The 22,641-nt window shown below is 35.5% G+C and overlaps 1 protein-coding gene across 14 annotated transcripts in view; it reads right to left on the minus strand.

The window, feature by feature from the left end:
• Positions 1 to 22,641, minus strand: part of GPHN (gephyrin) — a 752,379-nt gene that overhangs the window by 254,045 nt on the left and 475,693 nt on the right. For all 14 annotated transcript variants that reach the window (XM_036906015.2, XM_036906017.2, XM_036906020.2 and 11 more), the window contains one exon: positions 811 to 877. In XM_036906015.2, coding sequence (XP_036761910.1) covers positions 811 to 877 — 67 coding nt within the window. The remainder of the gene's footprint in view (positions 1 to 810; positions 878 to 22,641) is intronic.

The raw sequence follows: 22,641 nt of genomic DNA on the forward strand, positions 1-22,641 counted from the left end.
TCTAACTCTATCCCTATTCTACACAGGCTTCTTCAAACCTTAGGCATATTCACACTGATACTGTTGTTGTGTCTATAACATAAATGCTATAGTAAATACAGATGCTCAGCTAGGCAAAAATGATCATTTTGCTTTAAGAGTCTTGGCCAAAGGCCAGGAGGTAGCTTATGTAATAAAGAATTAACCTTACCCAGAGAGAGTCTGGCCTGTTACTGGGAAGTGATAGTAGTGCCTTTGTTTGCCTGGGGACTTTGGCCATCAGACAGTCTAACTGATTTATGATGGAGATTTTGCACAATGTGCTATCAGTTTTGCTTCTGGAAAGTGTTGGAGACTAAGGATATCAGCCCAAACATGGAAGGGCTAGAGAATAAAGGCCAGTCATATGGCCAGTATGAAGTGACCCCCAATAAAAACTCAACACCAAAGGCTTGGAGCTTCCCTAATTGGCAATACTCTCTGTATTGTTACACACTGATGCTAGGAGAGTAATGCATTCATGGTTCCACAGGAAAAGGATAATGGAAGCTCTGCATTTGAAATTCCTACTCTACTACATTTTATGCACTTCTTCTCTTGGTTGATTTTAATCTGAATACTTTCCCTGTAATACAGGGTAACTATTAGTATAACATCATTCAGTGAGTTCTAGTGAATTACTGAAACTAAGGATAGTTTTGGGTGGACACTGAATTGCAATTTGTGTTAGAAGTGGGGGCAGTCTTGTGGAGGGTTCCAACTCTGGTTGGCTAACTTGCAAGCTGACCAAAACTTCTTACGCTAAACCATATAAATCTCAAGGTTTCTCACCTGAGATCCTTTCTTGCTACCTGGCAGGTTGATTATGAGAGTTTTCCCTCTGATTCCACATACTGGTCTGAAAAGAAAGAAAAACAGGATGAATACTAAATTGCAATGAATGACTGGTTTAAATACATTCAAGAATGACCAATCACTGTACTTTACATGTGAACAAGTGTTTTGGAAACAAAAATTGTTATAGCTGGAGATTCAACAGTGGCTATATAAATTGGGCCCTGTGGCTGAGGTTTTTACAAAATGGTTAGTGTGGTGGATTAGAAAAATGTACTAAAGTGAATTTTTCAGAAATCAGAATGGATTAGGCACTTTAAAGAAATAATGGCTAAATTATTGCCTTCCTCTAACTCAGCTTCTTTATATCTCATACAGTTCTAAGAATTCAATGAGATAGTGTATTTAAAAAAGCCCAGCATAATATTTATGCTCAAAAGTCTAACACATCAGACAATTAACAAAAGAGTTGAGTGAGGCTTAACATGTGAGCTCTTCTCAGGAAGTCTCTATGGTTTAAAGTAAAATAAAGTCTCACAAATGTGTGGAAGTGGGGAGAGTTTGGAGAGCTTAGTTGTTAACAGATTGATAAACACAGGCAATTTAAGGTAGAAAGGTCTTTCAGAGATCACTGTATATCTCCAGGCTACTTTTAAACCAAGTGGTTAGAAAAGAAACACAAACTAAGGAAAGGCACTGGAAGATGGGAATCAAGAGTTGAAGACATGAATTCATATTAACAGTTGAAATCATGCTCAACCAATTACTGGCTATATTACTTTGACCTATTAATATGTCATTTTCATCATTTGAAAACAAAGGGATTAGATTAGTCTATTTATAAAATTTTATAACTAAGCTTGGAAAAAGCAAGCAAGAATCTTTCCCAAAATTTCTTCCTATGATTGACTTTATTCTTTACTCTAAAATAACTTAAAATTGTCTTATATGTATTTTTTCTTATCCTACTCACAAAGAGAAGAGTTGATAGCTATTTATTTAAACTTTCTATATTGTTTTCTTTCTAATTGAGATATACTAAATAATATTGCAGTAGTTTTAAGTGTACATGATTTATTACATGTATATATTGTGAAATAATTACAATAAGCTAACATCAATCATACACATACACATAGCTACAATTTTTTTCTAGTTATGAAAACTCATATAATCTTAGAAACTTTCAAATATAAAATACAGTATTATTAACTATAGTTACATGCTCTACATTACACCCCCATGATTTATTTATAAGTGGAATTTTTTACCTTTTGACCACCTTTACCCATTTCACCCACTCTCCAATCCCTGCTCTGGCAACCATCAATCTGATCTATATGTCTATGAGTTTGGTTATTTCTGAATTCCACACATAAGTGAGATAATACAATGTTTGTCTTTCTCTAACTGATATCATTTAGTATAATGCATTCAAGGTTCATTGAAGTCATCACAAGTGGTAGGATAATATTCCACTGTATATACATACCACAGTTTCTTTATCTATTTACCCATCAGTGGACACAGGTCATTTCCACATCTTGGCTATTGTAAGTAATGCTGCAATTAACATGGGGGTGCAGGTACCTTTTTGAGATAGTGATTTTATTCTTTTGGAAAAATACCCAGAAGTGGAATTGCTGGATCATATGATAGTTTTATGTTGTATTTTTTAAGGAACATTCATACTGTTTTCCATGGTGGTTGAGCCAATTATATTCCCACCAACAGAGCACAAGGGCTCCCCCCCTCTTTTCTTGTTATTTCCTGTCTTTTTGATAATGGCCATTCTGATCCGTGTCAAGTGATATCTCTTTGTAGTTTTGATTTGTATTTTCCTCATGATTAGCAATACTGAGCAACTTTTAATGTACCTGTTGGTCATTTGGATATCTTTTTTTTTTTTTTTGAAAAATGTCTATTCAGATCCTTTGCCCATTTTTAACTCATATTTTTTTCTATTGAGCTATATTAGTTTTTGATATATTTTGGACATTAAGATATATCAGATGTATGTTCTGTGAATATTTTCTCACATTCTATAGGTTGCCTGTTCATTTTGTTGATTTCCTTTATTGTGCATAAGCATTTTAGTTTGACATAGTGCCACTTGTTTTTACTTTTGTTGCTTTGCTTTTGGAGTCAATCCAGAAAAACATGGCAAAGAAAGATGTCTTCCCTCTATGTTTTCTTCTAGTTTCATGGTTTTCAGGTTTTACATTCAAGTTTTTAATCCATATTGAGTTGAGTTTTGTGTAAGGTTTAAGATAGTGGTCCTATTTTGTTCCATTGATCTGTGTCTATTTTTGGGCAATACCATACTGTTTTGATTACTATAGTTTTATTATATAGTTTGAAATGAGGATGTGTGATACTTCCAAATTTGTTCTTTTTTCTCAAGATACTTTGGTTACTTGGGGTCTTCTGTAACTTTTAAAAAATTGTTTGTTCTATTTCTATGAAAAATGCCACTAGGATTTTGATAGAGATTGCCCTGAATATGGATATTACTTTGGGCAATATGGACATTTTCACATTATCCCTTGATTTCAGGAGCATTGAACATCTTTCCATTTATTTGTGTCTTCTGTAATTTCTTTCATTAATGTCTTATAATTTTCATTGTATAGATCTTTTACTTCCTTGGTTGAATTATTTCCTAGGTATTTTATTATTTTTGATGCAATTGTAAATTGGACTGTTTTTATTATTAATTTCTTTCATTGCTAGTTCATTATTAATATACAGAAATAAAATGTATTTTATATATTCACTTGGTATTCTGCCATTTTACTGAGTTTTTTAGTTCTAATTTTTTTGGTGTAATCTTTAGGATTTGCTATTTATAATATCATGGCATCTGTAAATAGAAGTAGTTTTACTTCTTCCTTTCTGATTTGGGGGAATTTTATTTCTTTTCCTTGCCTAATTGCACTGGCTAGGACTTCCAGTTCTTTTCATAAAAGTGGTGAGAATGGGCATCCTTGTCTTGATTCTGATCTTAGAGTAAAAACTTCAGTTTTCCATCCTTGGGTATGATATTAGCTGTGGTCTTGTCATATATGAGCTATATTATGTTGAGGTATGTTCCCTTCATGCCCACTTTGTTGAGAGTTTTTATAATGAATGGATGTTGAATTCTGCCACATACCTTTTCTGAAATCTATTGAGATACGATTGTTAGCCTTCATTTTGTTAATGTGATCTAATTATACTGATTAATTTGGATGCTGAACCATTGTTGGGTCCCTAAGATATAAGTCCCACTTCATCATGGTATATGAGCTAATAAATTCTGTTCAGTTTGCTAATATTTTGTTGAGGGCTTTTGTATAGGCATACTGGCCTATAATTTTTGTTTCTTGTAATGTCTTTGTCTGGTTTTGGTATTAGTATAACACTGTCCTTGTAAAATGTCCTTGTAAAATGAGTTTGGAAGTGTACTCTCCTGCTTTTTGGAAGAGTTTGAGGATTCATACTGATTCTTCTTTAAATGATTGGTACAATTCACCAGTGCAATCATTTGGCCCTGCAATTTTTTTTTTGGGGGGTTTTAGAGTACCAATTGACTCTCTTTACTAGTAATCAGTTCAGATTTTCTATTTCTTTATGATTCGCTCTTGATAGGTTGTATTTTTTCAAGGAATTTATCCTTGTCTTTCAGGTTGTCCAATTTTTGGCACACAAGTGTACATAGCAGTCTCACATCATCCTTTGTATTTCTGTGGTTATCAGTTGTAACATCTTCATTTCTAATTTTATTTAATTGAACCCTCTTTTTGTCTTGGTAAGTCTATATAATGATTTGGCACTTTATCTTTTGAAAGAACCAGCTCTTAGTTTCATTGATATTTTCTATTGTCTTTTCAGTTGACATTTCCTTTTAGTTCCATTCTGGTCTTTGTTATTTCTTGTACTAACTATGGCCTTAGTGTGTTGTTTTTTGTTAGTTCCTCAAGGTGTAAACTTCTAGTTGACATGTAAAGTTCTTAATGTAGGCATTTATCATTAAGAACTTTGCTGCATCTCACAAGTTTTACTATTTTTATTTTTTTCCTCAAGTTGTTTGATTTCAATTTTAATTTTTTCTTTGACTCACTGGATGCTCAGTAGTATGTTGTTGAATCTCTAAACATTTGTGGATTTTGCCATTTTCCCCTTATAATTGATTTCTAGCTTCATACTATTGTGGTCAGAAAAGGTGCTTGATATAATTTCAATCCTCCTAAATTTATTAAGGATTTTATTGTGGCCTAACATATAATCTATCCTGGAGAATATTCTTCGTGTGTTTGAGAATAAGGTGTATTCTGCTGATTTGGGATGGAATGTTCTGTACATGTCTATTAAGTCCATCTGGTTTAAAGTGTCAATGTTAAGTCCAATGTTTCCTTATTGATTTTCTGTCTGGATGATCTATACATTGATTAAAGTGGGGTACTGAAGTTTATGGCTATTACATATTGTTATTTTTTTTCTTAGATCTGTTAATATTTGCTTTATATATTTAGATGTTCCTATGTTTGGCACACATTTACAAATGTTATATCCTTCTATTGGATTCACCCCTCTACTATTATACAATGAGTTTTTGTCTCAATACATCTTTTCCCTTGAAGTATATTTTGTCTGATATAAATGTAGCTACCACAGCTTTCTTTGGCTTTCCATTGGCATGGAATATCTTTTTGCATCCTGTCACTTTCAGTCTGTGTATGTTCTTGTATCTGAAGTGAGTCTCTTGTAGATGGCCTTTAGTTAGATATTATTATTATTTTTTAAATCCATTGAGCCATTAATTCAAAGACAAAAGTAGTAAAAAAAATTAATCTAAAAGAAAACTGTTTTGTTTGGATAATTTAGTCCATTTACATTTAAAGTGATTACTGAGAGGTATGGACATATTGCCATTTTCTTAATTGTTTCCTGGCTGTTTAGTTATACTTTTCTTTCTTTCCTGTTCTTTTGCTTCTTCCTTTGCAATTTGATGATTTTCTATTACAGTATGCTTAAATTCCTCCCTCTTTATATCTTGTCATCTACTCTATATTTTAGCTTTGTGGTTACCATGAGGCTTACATAAAAAAATTTTACATTTATAAATCAGTTTTAAGTTGATATAACTTGTTAGAATACTTAAATTTTTTTTTTACACTTTTACTCCCTATGTAAGTTTTTCATTCACAATTTACCTTTTTAAGTTGTGCATCCATTAACAAATAACTATAGCTTTACTTTGTACTCTTTTTGTTTTTTAACCTTCATATAAGATACATAAGTGATAAACCCACCATTACTTATTTTAAATTGAAGAATATATTTGCCTCTATCACTGTGATTTACACTTTTGTATGTTTTTCTTTCCTCTAGTGCCCTTTCACTTCAGAATAAAGAAGTGGCTTTAACATTTCCTTTCTTTTTTTTTTTAAACTTTTTATTATGGTAAGATTGATATACACTCTTATGAAGGTTTCACGTGAAAAAACAATGTGGTTACTACATTTACCCATATTATCAAGTCCCAACCCATACCCGAATGCAGCCACTGTGCAGCAAGATGCCATAGATCTACTATGTGCCTTCTCTGTGCTGCACTGTTCTCCCTGTGGTTCCTCACACCATGTGCATTAAACATAATACCCCTCAATCCCCTTCTCCCTCTTTCCCCACCCGCCCTCCCACACCCCTCCCTTTTGGTAACCACTAGATCCTTCTTGGAGTCTCTGAGTCTGCTGCTATTTTGTTCCTTCAGATTTGCTTCATTGCTATACACCAAAAATGAGGGAAATCATTTGGCATTTGTCTTTCTCCACCTGGCTTATTTCACTGAGCATAATGTCCTCCAGCTCCATTCATGTTGTTGCAAATGGTAGGATTTGTTTTATTCTTATGGCTGAATAATATTCCATTGTGTATATGTGCCACATCTTCTTCATCCATTCATCTACTGATGGACACTTAGGTTGCTTCCATATCTTAGCAATTGTAAAAAGTGCTGTGATAAACATAGGGGTGCATATGTCTTTTTGAATCAGAGAAGTTGTATTCTTTGGGTAAATTCCAAGGAGTGGGATTCCCGGGTCAAATGGTATTTCTATTTTGAGTTTTTTGAGGAACCTCCATATTGCTTTCCACAATGGTTGAACTAGCTAACAATCCCACCAGCAGGGTAGGAGGGTTCCCCTTTCTCTGCATCCTCACCAGCATTTGTTATTCTTAGTCTTTTCAATGTTGGCCATCCTTACTGGTGTGAGGTGATATATCATTGTGGTTTTAATTTGCATTTCCCTGATGATTAGTGATGTGGAGCATCTTTTCATGTGTCTGTTGGCCATATGAATTTTTTCTTTGGAGAAGTGTCTGTTCATATCCCCTGCCCATTTGTAAATTGGGTTATTTGCTTTTTGGGTGTTGAGGTGTGTAAGTTCTTTATATATTTTCAATGTTAACCCCTTGTCAAATATGTCATTTACAAATACATTCTCCCATACTGTAGGAGACCTTTTTGTTCTATTGATGGTGTCCTTTGCCATACAGAAACTTTTTAGTTTGATGTAGTCCCATGAGTTCATTTTTGCTTTCTCAAGGAGATGCATTCAGGAAGAAGTTGATCATGCTTATATTCAGGAGATGTTTGCCTATGTTTCCTTCTAAGAGTTTTATGGTTTCATGACTTACATTCAAGTCCTTAATCCATTTCGAGTTTACTTTTGTGTATGGGGTTAAACAATAATACAGTTTCATTCTCTTACATGTAGCTGTCCAGTTTTGCCAACACCAGCTGTTGAAGAGGCTGTCATTTCCCCATTCATAAGTCCATGGTTCCTTTATCATATATTAATTGACCACATATGGTTAGGTTTATATCAGGGCTCTCTAGTCTGTTCCATTGGTCTATGGGACTGTTCTTGTGCCAGTACCAAATTGTCTCGATTACTGAGGCTTGGTGGTAGGGCTTGAAGTTGGGGAGCATAATCCCCCCAGCTTTATTCTTCCTTCTCAGAAATGCTTTGGCTATTAAAGGTCTTTTATGGTTCCATATGAATTTTAGAACGAGTTTCTCTAGTTTGTTGAAGAATGCTATTGGGATTTTGATAGGAATTGCATTGAATCTGTAGATTGCTTTAGGCAGGATAACCATTTTGACAATATTAATTCTTCCTATCCATGGGCAGAGGATGTGTTTCCATTTATTGGTATCTTCTTTAATTTCTCTCATGAATGTCTTGTAGTTTTCAGAGTCTAGGTCTTTCACTTCCTTGGTTAGGTTTATTCCTAGGTATTTTAATTCTTTTTGATGCAATTGTGAATGGAATTGATTTCCTGATTTCTCTCTCTGGTAGTTCATTGTTAGTATATAGGAAAGCAACAGATTTATGTGTATTAATTTTGTATCCTGCAACTTTGCTGAATTCAGATATTAGATGTGGTAGTTTTGGAGTTGATTCTTTAGGGTTTTCTTTATGTACAATATCATGTTACCTGCAAACAGGGACAGTTTAACTTCTTCCTTGCCAATCTGGATGCCTTTTATTTCTTTGCTTTGTCTGATTATCATGGTTAGGACGTCCAGTACTATGTTGAATAACAGTGGGGAGAGTGGGCATCTTTGTCTTTTTCCCGATCTTACAGGAAAAGCTCTTAGCTTCTTGCTGTTAAGCATGATGTTGGCTGTGGGTATGTCATATATGGCCTTTATTATGTTGAGGTACTTGCTCCCTATACCCATTTTGTTGAGCGTTTTTGTCATGAATGGATGTTGAATTTTGTCAAATGCTTTTTCAGCATCTATGGAGATGATAACGTGGTTTTTGTCCTTTTTTGTTGATGTGGTTGATGATGTTGATGGATTTTCGAATGTTGTACCATCCTTGCATCCCTGAAATAAAACCTACTTGATCATGATGGATGATCTTTTTGATGTATTTTTGAAGTCGGTTTGCTAATATTTTGTTCAATATTTTTGCATCTATGTTCATCAGGGATATTGGTCTGTAATTTTCTTTTTTTGTGGTGTCTTTGCCTGGTTTTGGTATTAGAGTGATGCTGGCCTCATGGAATGAGTTTGGAAGTATTCCCTCTTCTTCTACTCTTTGGAAAACTTTAAGTAGGATGGGTATTAGGTCTTCACTAAATGTTTGATAAAATTCAGTGGTGAAGCCATCTGGTCCAGAGGTTTTGTTCTTAGGTATTTTTTGATTACCAGTTCAATTTCATTGCAGGTAATTGATGTGTTCAGATTTTCTGTTTCTTCTTTGGTCTGCCTTGAAAGGTTGTATTTTTCTAGAAAGTTGTCCATTTCTTCTGGGTTATTCAGTTTGTTAGCATATAATTTTTCATAGTATTCTCTAATAATTTTTTGTATTTCTGTGGTGTCCGTAGTGATTTTTCCTTTCTCAGTTCTGATTCTGTTTATGTGTGTAGACTCTCTTTTTTCCTTGAGAAGTCTGGCTAGGGGTTTATCTATTTTGTTTATTTTCTCGAAGAACCAGCTCTTGCTTTCATTGGTTCTATTGTTTTCTTCTTCTCAATTTTATTTATTTCTGCTCCAATCTATATTATGTCCCTCCTTCTACTGACTTTGGGCCTCAATTGTTCTTCTTTTTCTAGTTTCATTAATTGTGAGTTTAGACTGCTTATATGGGATTGTTTTCTTTCCTGAGGTAGGCCTGTATTGCAGTATACTTTCCTCTTAGCATGGCGTTGGCTGCATCCCACAGATTTTGCTGTGTTGAATTATTGTTGTCATTTGTCTCCATATATTGCTCAATCTCTGTTTTTATTTGGTCATTGATCCACTGGTTATTTAGGAGCATTTTGTGAAGCCTCCATGTGTTTGTGAGATTTTTCATTTTCTTTGCATAATTTATTTCTAGTTTCACACTTTTGTGGTCTGAGAAACTGGCTGGTACAATTTCAATCTTTTTGAATTTACTGAGGCTCTTTATGTGGCCTAGTATATGATCTATTCTTGAAAATGTTCCATGTGCACTTGAGAAGAATGTGTATTCTGCTGCTTTTGGGTGCAGAGTTCTGTGGATGTCTGTTAGGTCCATCTGTTCTAATGTGTTGTTCAGTGCCTCTGTGTCCTTACTTATTTTCTATCTGGTTGCTCCGTCCTTCAGAGTGTGTGGAGTGTTGAAGTCTCCTAGAATGAATGCATTGCATTCTATTTCCCCTTTTAATTTTGTTAGCATTTGTTTCACATATGTAGGTGCTCCTGTGTTGGGAGCATAGATATTTATAATGGTTATATCTTCTTGTTGGATTGACCCCTTTATCATTATGTAATGTCTTTCTTTGTCTCTTGTGACTTTCTTTGTTTTGAAGTCTATTTTGTCTGATACAAGTACTGCAATACCTGCTTTTTTCTCTCTATTAGTTGAATGAAATATCTTTTTCCATCCCTACACTTTTAGTCTGTGTATGCCTTTGGGTTTAAAGTGAGTCTCTTGTAGGCAGCATATAGCTGGGTCTTGTTTTTTATCCATTCAGTGCCTCTTTGTCTTTTGATTGGTCCATTCAGTCCCCTTCTATTTAGGGTGATTATTGATAGGATGTACTTACTGCCATTGCCATTGCAGACTTAAGATTCATGGTTACCAAAGGTTCAAGGTTAACTTCCTTACTATCTAAGAGTCTAACTTAACTCACTTAATATGCTATTATAAACACAATCTAAAGGTTCTTTTCTTTTTCTCCTCCTTTTTCTTCCTCCTCCATTCTTTATATGTTAGGTATCATATCTGTACTCTTTGTCTATCCCGATTGACTTTGGGGATAGTTAATTTAATATTGCATTCACTTAGTAATTAGCTTTTCTACTTTCTTTACTGTGGTTTTATTACCTCTGGTGACAGCTATTAAACCTTAGGAACACTTCCATCTACAGCAGTCCCTCCAAAATACACTGTAGAGATGGTTTGTGGGAGGTAAATTCTCTCAGCTTTTGTTTATAAGGAAATTGTTTAATCTCTCCTTCAAATTTAAATGATAATCTTGCCAGATAAAGTAATCTTGGTTCCAGGCCCTTCTGCTTCATTGCATTAAATACATCATGTCACTCCCTTCTGTCCTGTAAGGTCTCTGCTGAGAAGTCTGATGTTAGCCTGATGGGCTTTCCTTTGTATGTCATCTTATTTCTCTCTCCAGCTGCTTTTAATACTCTGTCCTTATTCTTGATCTTTGACATTTTAATTACTATATGTCTTGGTGTTGTCTTCCTTGGGTCCCTTGTGTTGGGAGATCTATGGATCTCCATGGCCTGAGAGACTATCTCCTTCCCCAGAGTGGGGAAGTTTTCAGCAATTACTTCACCAAAGACACTTTCTATCCCTTTCTCTCTCTCTTCTTCTTCTGGTATCTCTATAATGCGAATGTTGTTCCATTTGGATTGGTCATACAGTTATCTCAATATTCTTTCATTTTTAGAGACCCTTTTTTCTCTCTGTGCCTCAGCTTCTTTGTATTCCTCTTCTCTAGTTCCTATTTCATTTATTTTCTCCTCCACCATATTCAATCTGCTTTTAATAGCCTCCATCGTGCTCTTCAATGATTAGATCTCTGACCGTAATTCATTCCTGGGTTCTTGAATATCTTTCTGTACCTCCATGAGCATGTTAATGATTTTTATTTTGAACTTCCTTTCAGAAGAGTCATGAGGTCCATGTCATCTTTCTCAGGAGTTATATTAATTTTACTCTGAACTAGGTTCTTTTGGTCTTTCAAATATTTGTATATGGCACCCTCTAGTGTCCAGAAGTTCTACCATCTGGAGCAGCTTAGCCCCTGAAGCAATGTTGGGGGTCACAGGGAAGTGGTAATTGGTGCCTGGTGGGAGGAAAGAGCTGTTTCCTGCTTCCCACCCACTATGCCTGTCATCACTGCCTGAACCAGTGGGTCAAGCACACAGTTATAAGCCTCTATGCTTTGTGTTTGTAGTTGCTGTAGACAGATCTTCTCTTTGGCTGGCCTACTACCAGAGTAGCATTTGCGGTTTGTGAGCCAGGTTGGGCTGGCAGGAGAAAGCGCAGTAGGCTGCCTATCATGGAGGGTGTCCTTGGAGCTGTGTAGCCAGCCAGGGAGCTGGAGCACCTGGAAATAGTGAAAGCTTCCAACCTGTTGGGCAGAGTGCACCCAGACAATTTTGTCTATGTGTCCTTTCTCCTGAGCAGTAAAGCTCTGTGCAATCCTTGCCCCTTTCGCAGCCCTCTTGCTATGGGCTTCCTTGTTAGGAAGTCTCTCAGACTGCCTGCCTTTCTTTTGTCCCAGAGCAGCCGGATATGGATTCCTGTTTTCTACAAGCAGCTGGCATCTCAGTCTCTCCAGGAATTCTGCCTGTCTTAGCTTTCCAATCCCCTAATCCCAGGAGTATCATGAAAGCACCATGAAATGTAGGTTTGTGTTCCCAGAGCAGATCTCTGGAGTTAAGTATTCAGCAGTCTGAGGCCTCCCCTCCCTCCCCACTCCATTTCTCTTCCTCCTGCTGTTGAGCTGGGGTTGGGGAAGGGCTTGGGTACCACCGGGCCACAGCTTTGGTACATTACCCTGTTCCGTCAGGTCTGCTCTTTTCTCCAGGTGTATGCAGTTTGGCGCAGTCCTCTTTCCTGTTGCTCTTTCAGGATTAGTTGTATTAATTATATTTTCTTATTATATGTGGCTTTAGGAGGAAGCCTCTGTTTCACCTCTCATGCCACCATCTTTAATCCAATCCTAGCTGTACTTCGCTTTAAGATTTCTTATAAGACAAATCTGTTAGTGTTGAACTCTTCAGCTTTTGCTTTTCTAGAAAACTCTTTCTCTCCTTCAATTCTGAAGAACAAGTTTGTTGGGAGGAGTTTTCTTGGCTCGCAGGTTTTCATTTCAGCACTTTGAATTTATCATACTACACCCTTCTGGCCTGCAAATTTTCTGCTAAAAAATCTACTGGTAAGTCTAATGGAGGTTCCCTTGTATATAAAATATTGTTTTTCTCTTGCTGCTTTTAAGATTCCCTCTTTGTCTTTAACTTTTGACAATTTAATTATAATCTTTGTGTGGATCTCTTTATATTAATTTTATTTGGAAATCTCTGGGCTTCCTGTATATGGATGTTTGTTTCCTCCTCCAGGTGAGGGACATTTTTAGCTATTATCTCCTCAAGTAAATTTTCTGCTCCCTTTTCTCTTTTCTCCTTCTTGGACCCTTATAATGCAAATAGTTTTGCCAGATGCTGTCTGTAAGTCATTTAAGCTATCTTCACTCTTTCACTTTCTCTTTGCTCTGCTTACTGGATGAATCCCATTACCATATCTTCAAGTTTGCTGATCCTTTCTTCTGCTTCATCTTGAGCTGTTGGATGGCTGTTGAATTTTTCAGTTCAGTTACTGTATTCTTCAGCTCCGTAATTTCTGTTTGGTACCTTCTTATATTTTCTCTGTTTAAATTCTCATTTTGTTCATGCATTGTTCTCCTGAACTTGGTGATCATCTTTATGACCATTATTTTGAATTCCCAATCAGGTAAATGACTTATCACTATTTCATTGAGGTCTTTTCCTGAGGTTATATCTTTTAGGTACAGAGAATTTGACTGATACGTGAGTCTTTTAAGTGTAATCTCTATAATATATTTGTTGTTTTATACAAGTCCATCCCATCTGTGTTTATGTAGTTCCCATAATGGCCATGATTTACTCTTACTGACAATGATGTTGTATGTACATACATTTTAAATTTATCAAGTATTAAAGAGCTTTGAATCTATTTTCCAATAATGCTTCATAGAATGTTCCAAGTTTTAACTCCCTCCATAAAATTAGTGGCAAATGCAAACTTAGTTAATTACTTTTATTCCAACATTTTGGTCATTAAGTCCAGATCTGTTATGTCTACAATATATTTCATTTGCTCTAGGATGACACTCTAATAGCAGTGTTAAAAATGTTACATGTATAAACTTGAGTCAGTATTGTATACTACCTAGATCACTATTTCTGTGTGTTATGTGTATATGTAATATAATTAAAAAGCCTTAGTATATAGTCATGAACAGTTATATCTGCTATTTCCCCTCTATCTCTATGTCCTCTATTTTGTAAAAAAATTAGATCAGACTTCAGAAAAATTCTTAGTGAGTTTCCTGGTTCCTTTGAATGTTTAGAAATTAATTTTGAGATGCAGTTTTCTATCTATAGAATGTCTGGAGTCACTGCAAGAAAAAGGTACTTTATATACACTTTTTGGCTAATACAGGATTTTTACAGACACTCATCATTTCAAAAATGAAAGTAACATAGTCTTAGCATATTCCAATACTTATTAAACAACTAAACATCTTCACTAAGTATTATGGGATATATGCAACCCAATTTCTTAAGAAGTTTATATTTCTTAAAAATGTAATAGAAATATTAAATCATATAGACAATCAGCTACAATATAGTTGGTGATGACATAAACTGGCATAAAGCATTATGAGTTAAAAAAAAAACCTCCAGGTGAGGGGTGAGGGTATGAGGTAAGTCTTTAGAGAAGAGGAAGCATTTGAGTGATTTTGTAAGGGAAAACATTTACACATGCAGGAAAGGTTGGGGAAGGGACAAGAAAACAAGGACAGTTTAGGTAGAGGGGAAATGTACAACCATAGAGACAAAAACCACCAAGTGCATTTTGGATAAATTAAGTCTTTCATCTGGTGAGAGCACATTGTACTCAGAGGATTAATGTGAGACAAGAAGTACCAGTGGGAAGCTGTTGCAATCTGATAGATTGGTAGTTTACACAATGTAGTCTCTGCACCAGCAACATGTGCATAATTTGGTAATCTGCTAGAAATGTAAAACCTCTGACACTGTCCCTCTCTTCTCTCTGCAATTGAACTACTGAATCAGAAACTATAGAGGTGAGATCAAGCACTCATTATTTTTCCAAGTTCATTAGTTGATTCTGTTCCATGGTAAAGCTTGAGAACAACTGTGATGGATTGTGCCTGAATTATGGTATTACTACTGACTAATAGTGTGATCTTCATTTAGTTACTAAACCTGCTTAATGCTTAGTTTTCAAACCTTGAGTTGTTGTAAGGATTAACATAATCCTTGAAATATAATGCATAGTACAGTGTCTAGGACATAGTGGATATTCATTAAATATCTAGACCTTTCTCACTTAAAATATACATTTGGGATTAGACACTGGAATTCCTGAATTCACTATAAAGAGCTAGAATGCATTCATAAGACACTGGTGAGCAAGGATGGATTCTGTTCAGTATTATCAAGCACTATTGAAAAAAACATAATCTAAGCCAAAGTGAAAGGGGATGATATAAGACATCAAGAAAATAAAGAAATAATAGAAAATAGTAAATACGTTATTTTTTGTCTCATTCCCTTTTTTATTGATGTATAGTAGATATACAATATTATATTGGTTTCAAGTATATAACATTAGTGACCCAATAGTTATATCTATATTATTAAATGCTCATCCCAATAAGTAGAGTTACTGTCAATATAGAAATATATTACAATAGTATTGACTATATTATTATGTCATACTTTCATTCTATGTACTGTACATTTCATAATAAATGTGTAATTTATAATATTATAATTTAGATTTTGTGCCTCCTTATGCTAAAAAACCCACCCACTTATTCATCCACCCTCCCCAGTTCCTCTCCCATGGTAACCATCAATCTCTTCTCTGTGTTTCCATGAGTCTATTTCTATCTTGTTTGTTTTGTTTTTAGATTCCACATATAAGAGAAGTAAATATGGTATCTGGCCTTCTCTGCCTGGCTTATTTCATTTAGTATTATACCCTCTAGGTCCATGCATGTTGTTACAAACAGCAAGATTTCTTTCTTTTTTATGGCTGAATAATATTCCACTGTGTATGTACCACATTTTCCTTATCCATTCATCTACAGGTGGACGCTTTGGTTACTTCCATATCTTGGATATTATAAATAATGCAACAATAAACATAGGAGTGCACATCTTTTTTAATACAGCCTTGCCCTTTCCTCCACATCCTCGCCAACACTTGCTATTTGTTATCTTTTGGATAGTGGCCATTCTAATTGATGTGAGGTGATATCTCATTGTGCTTTTGATTTGCATTTCCCTGATGATTAGTGATGTGGAGCATCTTTTTCTGTGCCTGTTGGCCATCTGTATTTCTTCTTTGGAAAAATGTCTATTCAGGTACTCTGCCCATTTTTCAATTGGGTTATTTGTTCTTTTGGTGTTGCACTGTATGAGTTCTTTATATATTCTAGATATTAGCTCCCTATTGGATATTTCATTTACTAATATATTCTCCCATACAGTAGTTTGCCATCTCATTTTGTTGATGGTTTCCTTTGCTGTGAAGAAGTTTCTTAGTTTGATGTAGTCCCACTTATTTATATTTGCTTTTGTTTCTCTTGCCCAGGGAGACATATACAGAAAGAAGTTACTGATGCTGATGTTCAAGAGCTTCTTGCCTTTGTTTTCTTCTATGAGTTTTATGATTTCATGCTGTACATTTGACTTTACTTCTGTGTATGGTGTTAGACAGTGATCCAGTTTTATTATTTTGTATAAGCTGTCCAGTTTTCCCAACACCATTTATTGAAGAAACTGGCTTTCCCCCTTGTATTATCTTGCCTCCTTTGCCATATATTAATTGACCACATGTGCATGGGTTTATTTCTGAGCTCTCTGTTACATTGATCCATGTGTCTGTATCATTGAGCCAGTACCACCCTACTTTAATTACTGTAGCTTTGTAGTATAGCTTGATTTTCAGGAAATGTGATATCCCCAGCTTTGCTTCTTTCTCAATATTGCTTTGGTTATTTGGGGTCTCTTTTGGTTCCATATAAATTTTAGGATTATTTGCTCTAGTTCATTGAAAAATGCCATTGGTACTTTTATGGGGATTGCACTAATTCTGTAAGCTGCTTTGGGCAACCATTTTGACAAAATTAATTCTTCCTATCCATGAGTAAGGGACAGCTTTCATTTGAATCTTCTTCAATTTCTTTCATCAGTGTCTTACAGTTTTTGGAGTACAGGTCTTTCACCTTCTTGGATAGGTTTATTCCTAGTTATTTTATTCTTTTTGATGCAATTGTAAATGGAATTGTTTTGATTTTTCTTTCTTCTAGTTCATTGTTAGTATATTGAGATGCAACAAATTTTTGTGTATTGATCTTGTATCCTGAGACTTTGCTGAGTCCATTTATTAGTTTCCATAATTTGTTAGTATAGTCTTTAGGTTGTTTAAAATATATATCAAATCATCTACAAATAGTGACAATTTTACTTCTTCCTTACCAATTTGGATTCCTTTTATTTCTTTTCCTTGTCTGATTGCTTCTAGTACTATGTTGAATAAAAGTGGCAAAAGTGGGAATCCTTGTCTTATTCCTGATTTTAGAGGAAAAGCTTTCAGCTTTTCATTATTGAGTATGATGTTAGCTGTGGATTTGTCATATAGCACCTTTGTTGAGGTATGTTCCTTCTGTACACACTTTGTTGAGAATTTTGATCATGAATGGATGTTGTATTTTGTTAAATGCTTTTTCAGCATCTATTGAGTTGACCATATTTCTCATCCTTTCTTTTGTTAATGTGGCTTATTATACTGATTGACTTGCAGATATTGTACCAGTCCTGGAATAAATCCCACTTGGCTGTGATGAATAATCCTTTTGATGTATTTTTTTATTTGATTTGCTAATATTTTGCTTAGGGTTTTTGTATCTATGTTCATCAGGGATATTGGTCTGTACTTTTCTTGTAGTGTCTTTTGGTTTTGCTATTAAATAGTAATACTGGCCTCATCAAATGAGTTTGGAAGTATTTTCTCCTCTTATATTTTTTGGAATAATTTAAGAAGGATAGGTATCAGCTCTTTAAATGTTTGATAGACTTCAGCTGTGAAGCCATCTGATCGTGGAGTCGGGAGTTTTTTGATTACCAATTCAATTTCATTACTAGTAATCAGTCTGTTCAGATTTTCTGCTTATTGCTGGGTTAGTCTTAGACGATTGTATGTTTGCAGGAATTTATCCACTTTTTCCAGGTTGTCCAATTTGTTTTCATATCATTTTTTGTATAATTCTCTTATAAATCTTTGAATTTCTCTGGTGTCAGTTTTAATGTCTCCTTGTTTGTTTCTGATTTTGTTTGTGCCCTCCCTTTTTTTCTTAACAAGTCTGGCTAAAGGTTTCTGTATTGTGTTTACCTTCTTGAAGAACCAGCTCTTTGTTTCATTGATTTTTAAAAATTGTGTTCTTAGTCTCTTTTATTTCTGCTCTGATATTTATTATGTCTTTCCTTCTACTAACTTTGGGCTTTGTTCTTTTTAGTTACTTTCAGTTGTAAGGCTAGATGGTTTATTTGAAATTGTTTTGTTTTTTGAGCTAGGCCTATATTGCTATAAACTTTCCTCTTAGAACCAGTTTTGCTGCATTCCACATATTTTGACCTGTTATGTTTCTATTTTCATTTGTCTCCATGATCTGTTCTTTTGCTCTTTGATCTGTCATTTACCCAATGATTATATAAGACAAGCATGTTGTGTACTACACGTGTTTTTTTCCAGTTTTTTTTTTGAACTGATTTCTAGTTTTACACCATTGTCACCTGAAAAGATTACTGATGTTCTTAGTGTTCTTAAATTTACTGAGACTTGTTTTGTGTCCTAATATGGGATCTACTCTGGAGAACATCCATGTGCACTTGAGAAGAATGAGCATTCTGCTGCTTTTGGGTGGAATATTTTGTATATTTTAATTATGTCCATATGGTTTAATGTGTTGTTCAATGCCAATGTTTCCTTATTTATTTTCTGTCTACATGATCTATCCATTGGTATGTGGGTCCCCTACTATGTAATTAAAGTCCCCTGCTATTATTGTGTTACTGTCAATTACTCCCTTTAAGTCTGTTATTTTGCTTTATGTATTTAGATGCTCCTATATTTGGCTCATAGGTATTTACAATCTTCTCTTTGGACTGATCCCTTTATCATTAGTAATGCCCTTCTTTGTGTCTTGTTACTTTCTTTGTTTTGAATCTGTTTTGTCAGATATAAGTATTGTTATAAATTCCTGTTCTTTTCATTCATTTTCATGGAATACTTGTTCCTTCCCTTCACTTCCAGTCTATATGTTTCTTTATATCTGAGATAAGTCTCTTGTAGGCAGCATCTTCATTGGTCTTCTTTCTTTATCCATTCAGCCATTTTATAGCTTTTAATTGGTTTATTTAGTCCATTTACATTTAAAGTAATTATTGATAGGTATGTACTTATTGTCATTTTTTAACTGTTTTCTGTCTTGTTTTGTACTTCCTCTCTGTTCCTTTCTTCTCCTCCCTTGTGACTTGGTGATTTTCTTAAGTGTTATGCTTGGATTATTTTCATTTCATTTTTAGTGTATATATCTATTACAGGCTTTAGATTTGTGGTTACCATAAAGTTCACACAGAAATTCTTATATATATAAAATAGTCTATATTAAGTTGATGATGCTTAATTTAAACATATTCTAAAAATACTGCATTTTTTTCTTATTCCTCCATTTTATGTATATCATGTCATAATCTAAATCTTTTTATTTTGTGTATTGCTTGACTAATTTTGTGTATAGTTAATCTTACTAATTTTGCTTTTTGACTTCATATTTGCTTTGTAAGTAACTGGTCTACTACCTTTGCTGTAGGTTGTTTTCAGTGATGAAAAACAGGGAAAACTTAAAAACATTTCCATCTAAAGAAGATTCTTTAACATATCTTGTAAGGCTGGTTTAGTGGTGATGAATTCTTTTAAACTTTGTTTATCTGAAAAGCTTTTAAGCTCTCCAAGTCTGAATGATAACCTTGCTTGGCAGAGTGTTCTTGGTTGTAGATTTTCACCTTTCAGCCCTTTGAATATTCCATACCACTTCCTTCTAGCTCTAAAGTTTCTGCAAAGAAATTTGCTGATAGCCTTATGGAGTTTCCTTGGTAGGTAACTGTCTTTCTCTTGATGCTTTTTTAGAGCCTCTCCTTATCTTTAATTTTTGACATTTTAATTAGTATGTGGCTTGGTATGGACCTCCCTGGGTTCATCTTGTTAGGGGCTCTCTGTGCTTGCAGGATTTAGATGTCTATTTCCTGTCCCAGAATGGGAAGTTTTCAGCTATTATTTCTTCAAATAGACCTTCTGTCTCTGTCTGGGGGCCCCAGATTGGGAAGTTTTCAGCTATTATTTCCTCAAATAGACTTTCTGTCTCTGTCTCTTGCTTCTCCTTCTGGGACCCATATCATGTAAATATTGTTCTGTTTGTGTTTGTTGCAGAGATCTCTCGGCATGTTCCCTTAGAAATTCTTTTTCTCTGTTCTTCAGCTTGCTTACTTTCTACTACCCTCCAGAATGCTGATCCATTCCTCTGCCTCCTGTATCCTACTATTCATTCCCTTTATTGTATTTTTCATTTTTGTTATTCTATTCTTAAACTCTCAATGGTTCTTTTTTGTATTTTCTATTTCTGTGTTGAAGCTCTCACTGCAATTGTCAATTCTTTCCCCCAGTTGAGTGAACTCTACAACTGTACTTTGAATTCCTTAGCAGGATGACTGCTTATCTGTTTCATTTAGCACTTTCTCCGGTATTTTGTTTTGTTCCCTTGTTTGGAACATATTCCTCTGCCTCCTCATTCTGTCTTGGGTTTTTGTGTTTCTTTGTACTAGATAGGTCAGCTCTGTTTCCTGGTCTTGAAAGTAGTGGCTTTATGTATTAGGCATCCTGTGCTGCCCAGAAGTGCAAAACACCCTGCTTACCACAGTCCGGTTCTCTATTGTGCTTCAGTCATGGCTACTGTTGGTGGACAGTGTATGGGGCCTACATTTCTGACTCAGAGTAATGGTGGATCACAGCTAGCCTCTGTGTGACTGTCTGCCAGTAATGGCAGAGCTCTACTGCTAGCTCTACATGCCCTTTGTATGATGTCTTGCATTTATGCTAAGAAGTGTTGTGGGTGGGGGCTGTCTTTTGCCCATCAGCAATGGCTGACTGCTCCTGGGTGGGGCATGTATGCAGGGAAATGCCAGAGCTAAGCCAGTAGAACAGATAAAAGAGTTTCAGAGCTGGTTCCGGCAAGTGTCTGGCCAGCTGGGCTAAGGAAGGGATGGAAAAGTGTCATCTGCTTGCCCTTTCTCCTCTGAAGAAAGCTTCCTTAGACCCATGCCCTTCTGGCACACTTCCCAAGGCTAGCAATTCTTTCAAACTGCTGCTTCTGCGTTGGGTGTCAGAGGGGTCAACTGAACATGCTGGTTCTCCACAAGTGGTCAGAGTCTTAGCCCTCCACACTGCTCCAAATCTTTCTCGTGTTCAGCCCCAATCTTCAAAGCCCAGTGCAATGAGACTCACAGTCTCAAATCAGATCTCCAGGCCCAGGTGTGCTGAGTTCCTGAGAGTTTATCCTCTCCACACTCCATTCCTTTCTGTACTGTTTGTTGGTTGCAATGGTGGAAGGGTTTGGATCTCAATCAATTGAGACACTGCCTCTTTACCCTTCTCAATGTGGTATTTTATTTGCCAGGCGTAGATAGTCTATTCTGCAGTCTTCAGGTCATTTTCAGAGTTAGTTGTATTACATGCAGGTACTTCCTTGGTATGTATTTGGGAGGAGGTATTACCTTAGCCTATTCTGCCATCTTCCTTTTGACTCTCTTGGCTCATGTTCTGTGATGTATCTGTTTTAGTACATCATACAGTGCCTTGTTTTTTTTTCTAGAGATATCCTACTTTCTTTTTTGTGGCTTTTTCCTCTGTTCTGGGGGACGGAGGCAGCATTAATGATATGGCAATGAGATTGAGATGTAAATAAGTTAACATCTAACTTGTTAACATATAACTAGTGCTTCTTATATGTCATGAATTTTACTGATAGTTTTATATTACAGTCACAATAACCCATGAGGTAGGCATTGTAGATCACATCCTAGTTTTTATATATAAATTACTATGACATTTGGCAGATATTAACTGCCTTTCAGTTCTAATTTTAGATATTTCTACATCTGATACAGAAGATAAAATTGTTATTGTCAGCACCTTAGAATAGCGACATATTATTCAAGGAAGGGTTGAGATGTATTTGCCTGAATTTATGAAAAAAACCCCAGAAATTAAAAAGGACTTTCATTTATTTCCTTTCAAAGAATGTTTTAGTTTTTGTCTTCAAACATATCAAATTAGAAGAGGCATAATATAATCAATATTAAATGGTAATGTAAAAGTAGTTTTTTTTTAGACACCCCCATCACCAAGTCCCCCCCACAAACCCCAATACAGTCACTGTCCATCAGCATAGTAAGATGCTGTAGAATCACTACTTGTCTTCTCTGTGTTGCACAGCCCTCCCCGGGCGCCCCACACACTATACATGTTAATCATAATGCTCCTTCTTACCCCCTTCCCTTATGCCTCCCTTCCCACCCATCCTCCCCAGTCCCTTACCCTTTGGTAACTGTTAGTACATTCTTGGGTTCTGTGATTCTGCTGCTGTTTTGTTCCTTCAGTTTTTCCTTTGTTCTTATACTCCACAGATGAGTGAAATCATTTGGTACTTGTCATTCTCCGCCTGGCTTATTTCACTGAGCATAATGCCCTCTAGCTCCATCCATGTTGTTGCAAATGGTAGGATTTGTTTTCTTCTTATGGCTGAATAATATTCCATTGTGTATATGTACCACATCTTCTTTATCCATTCATCTACTGATGAACACATAGGTTGCTTCCATTTCTTGGCTATCGTAAATAGTGCTGCGATAAACATAGGGGTGCACTGATCTTTCTCATACTT

Source organism: Manis pentadactyla, chromosome 11 (assembly GCF_030020395.1).
Source record: "Manis pentadactyla isolate mManPen7 chromosome 11, mManPen7.hap1, whole genome shotgun sequence".
Taxonomy (NCBI): domain Eukaryota; kingdom Metazoa; phylum Chordata; class Mammalia; order Pholidota; family Manidae; genus Manis; species Manis pentadactyla.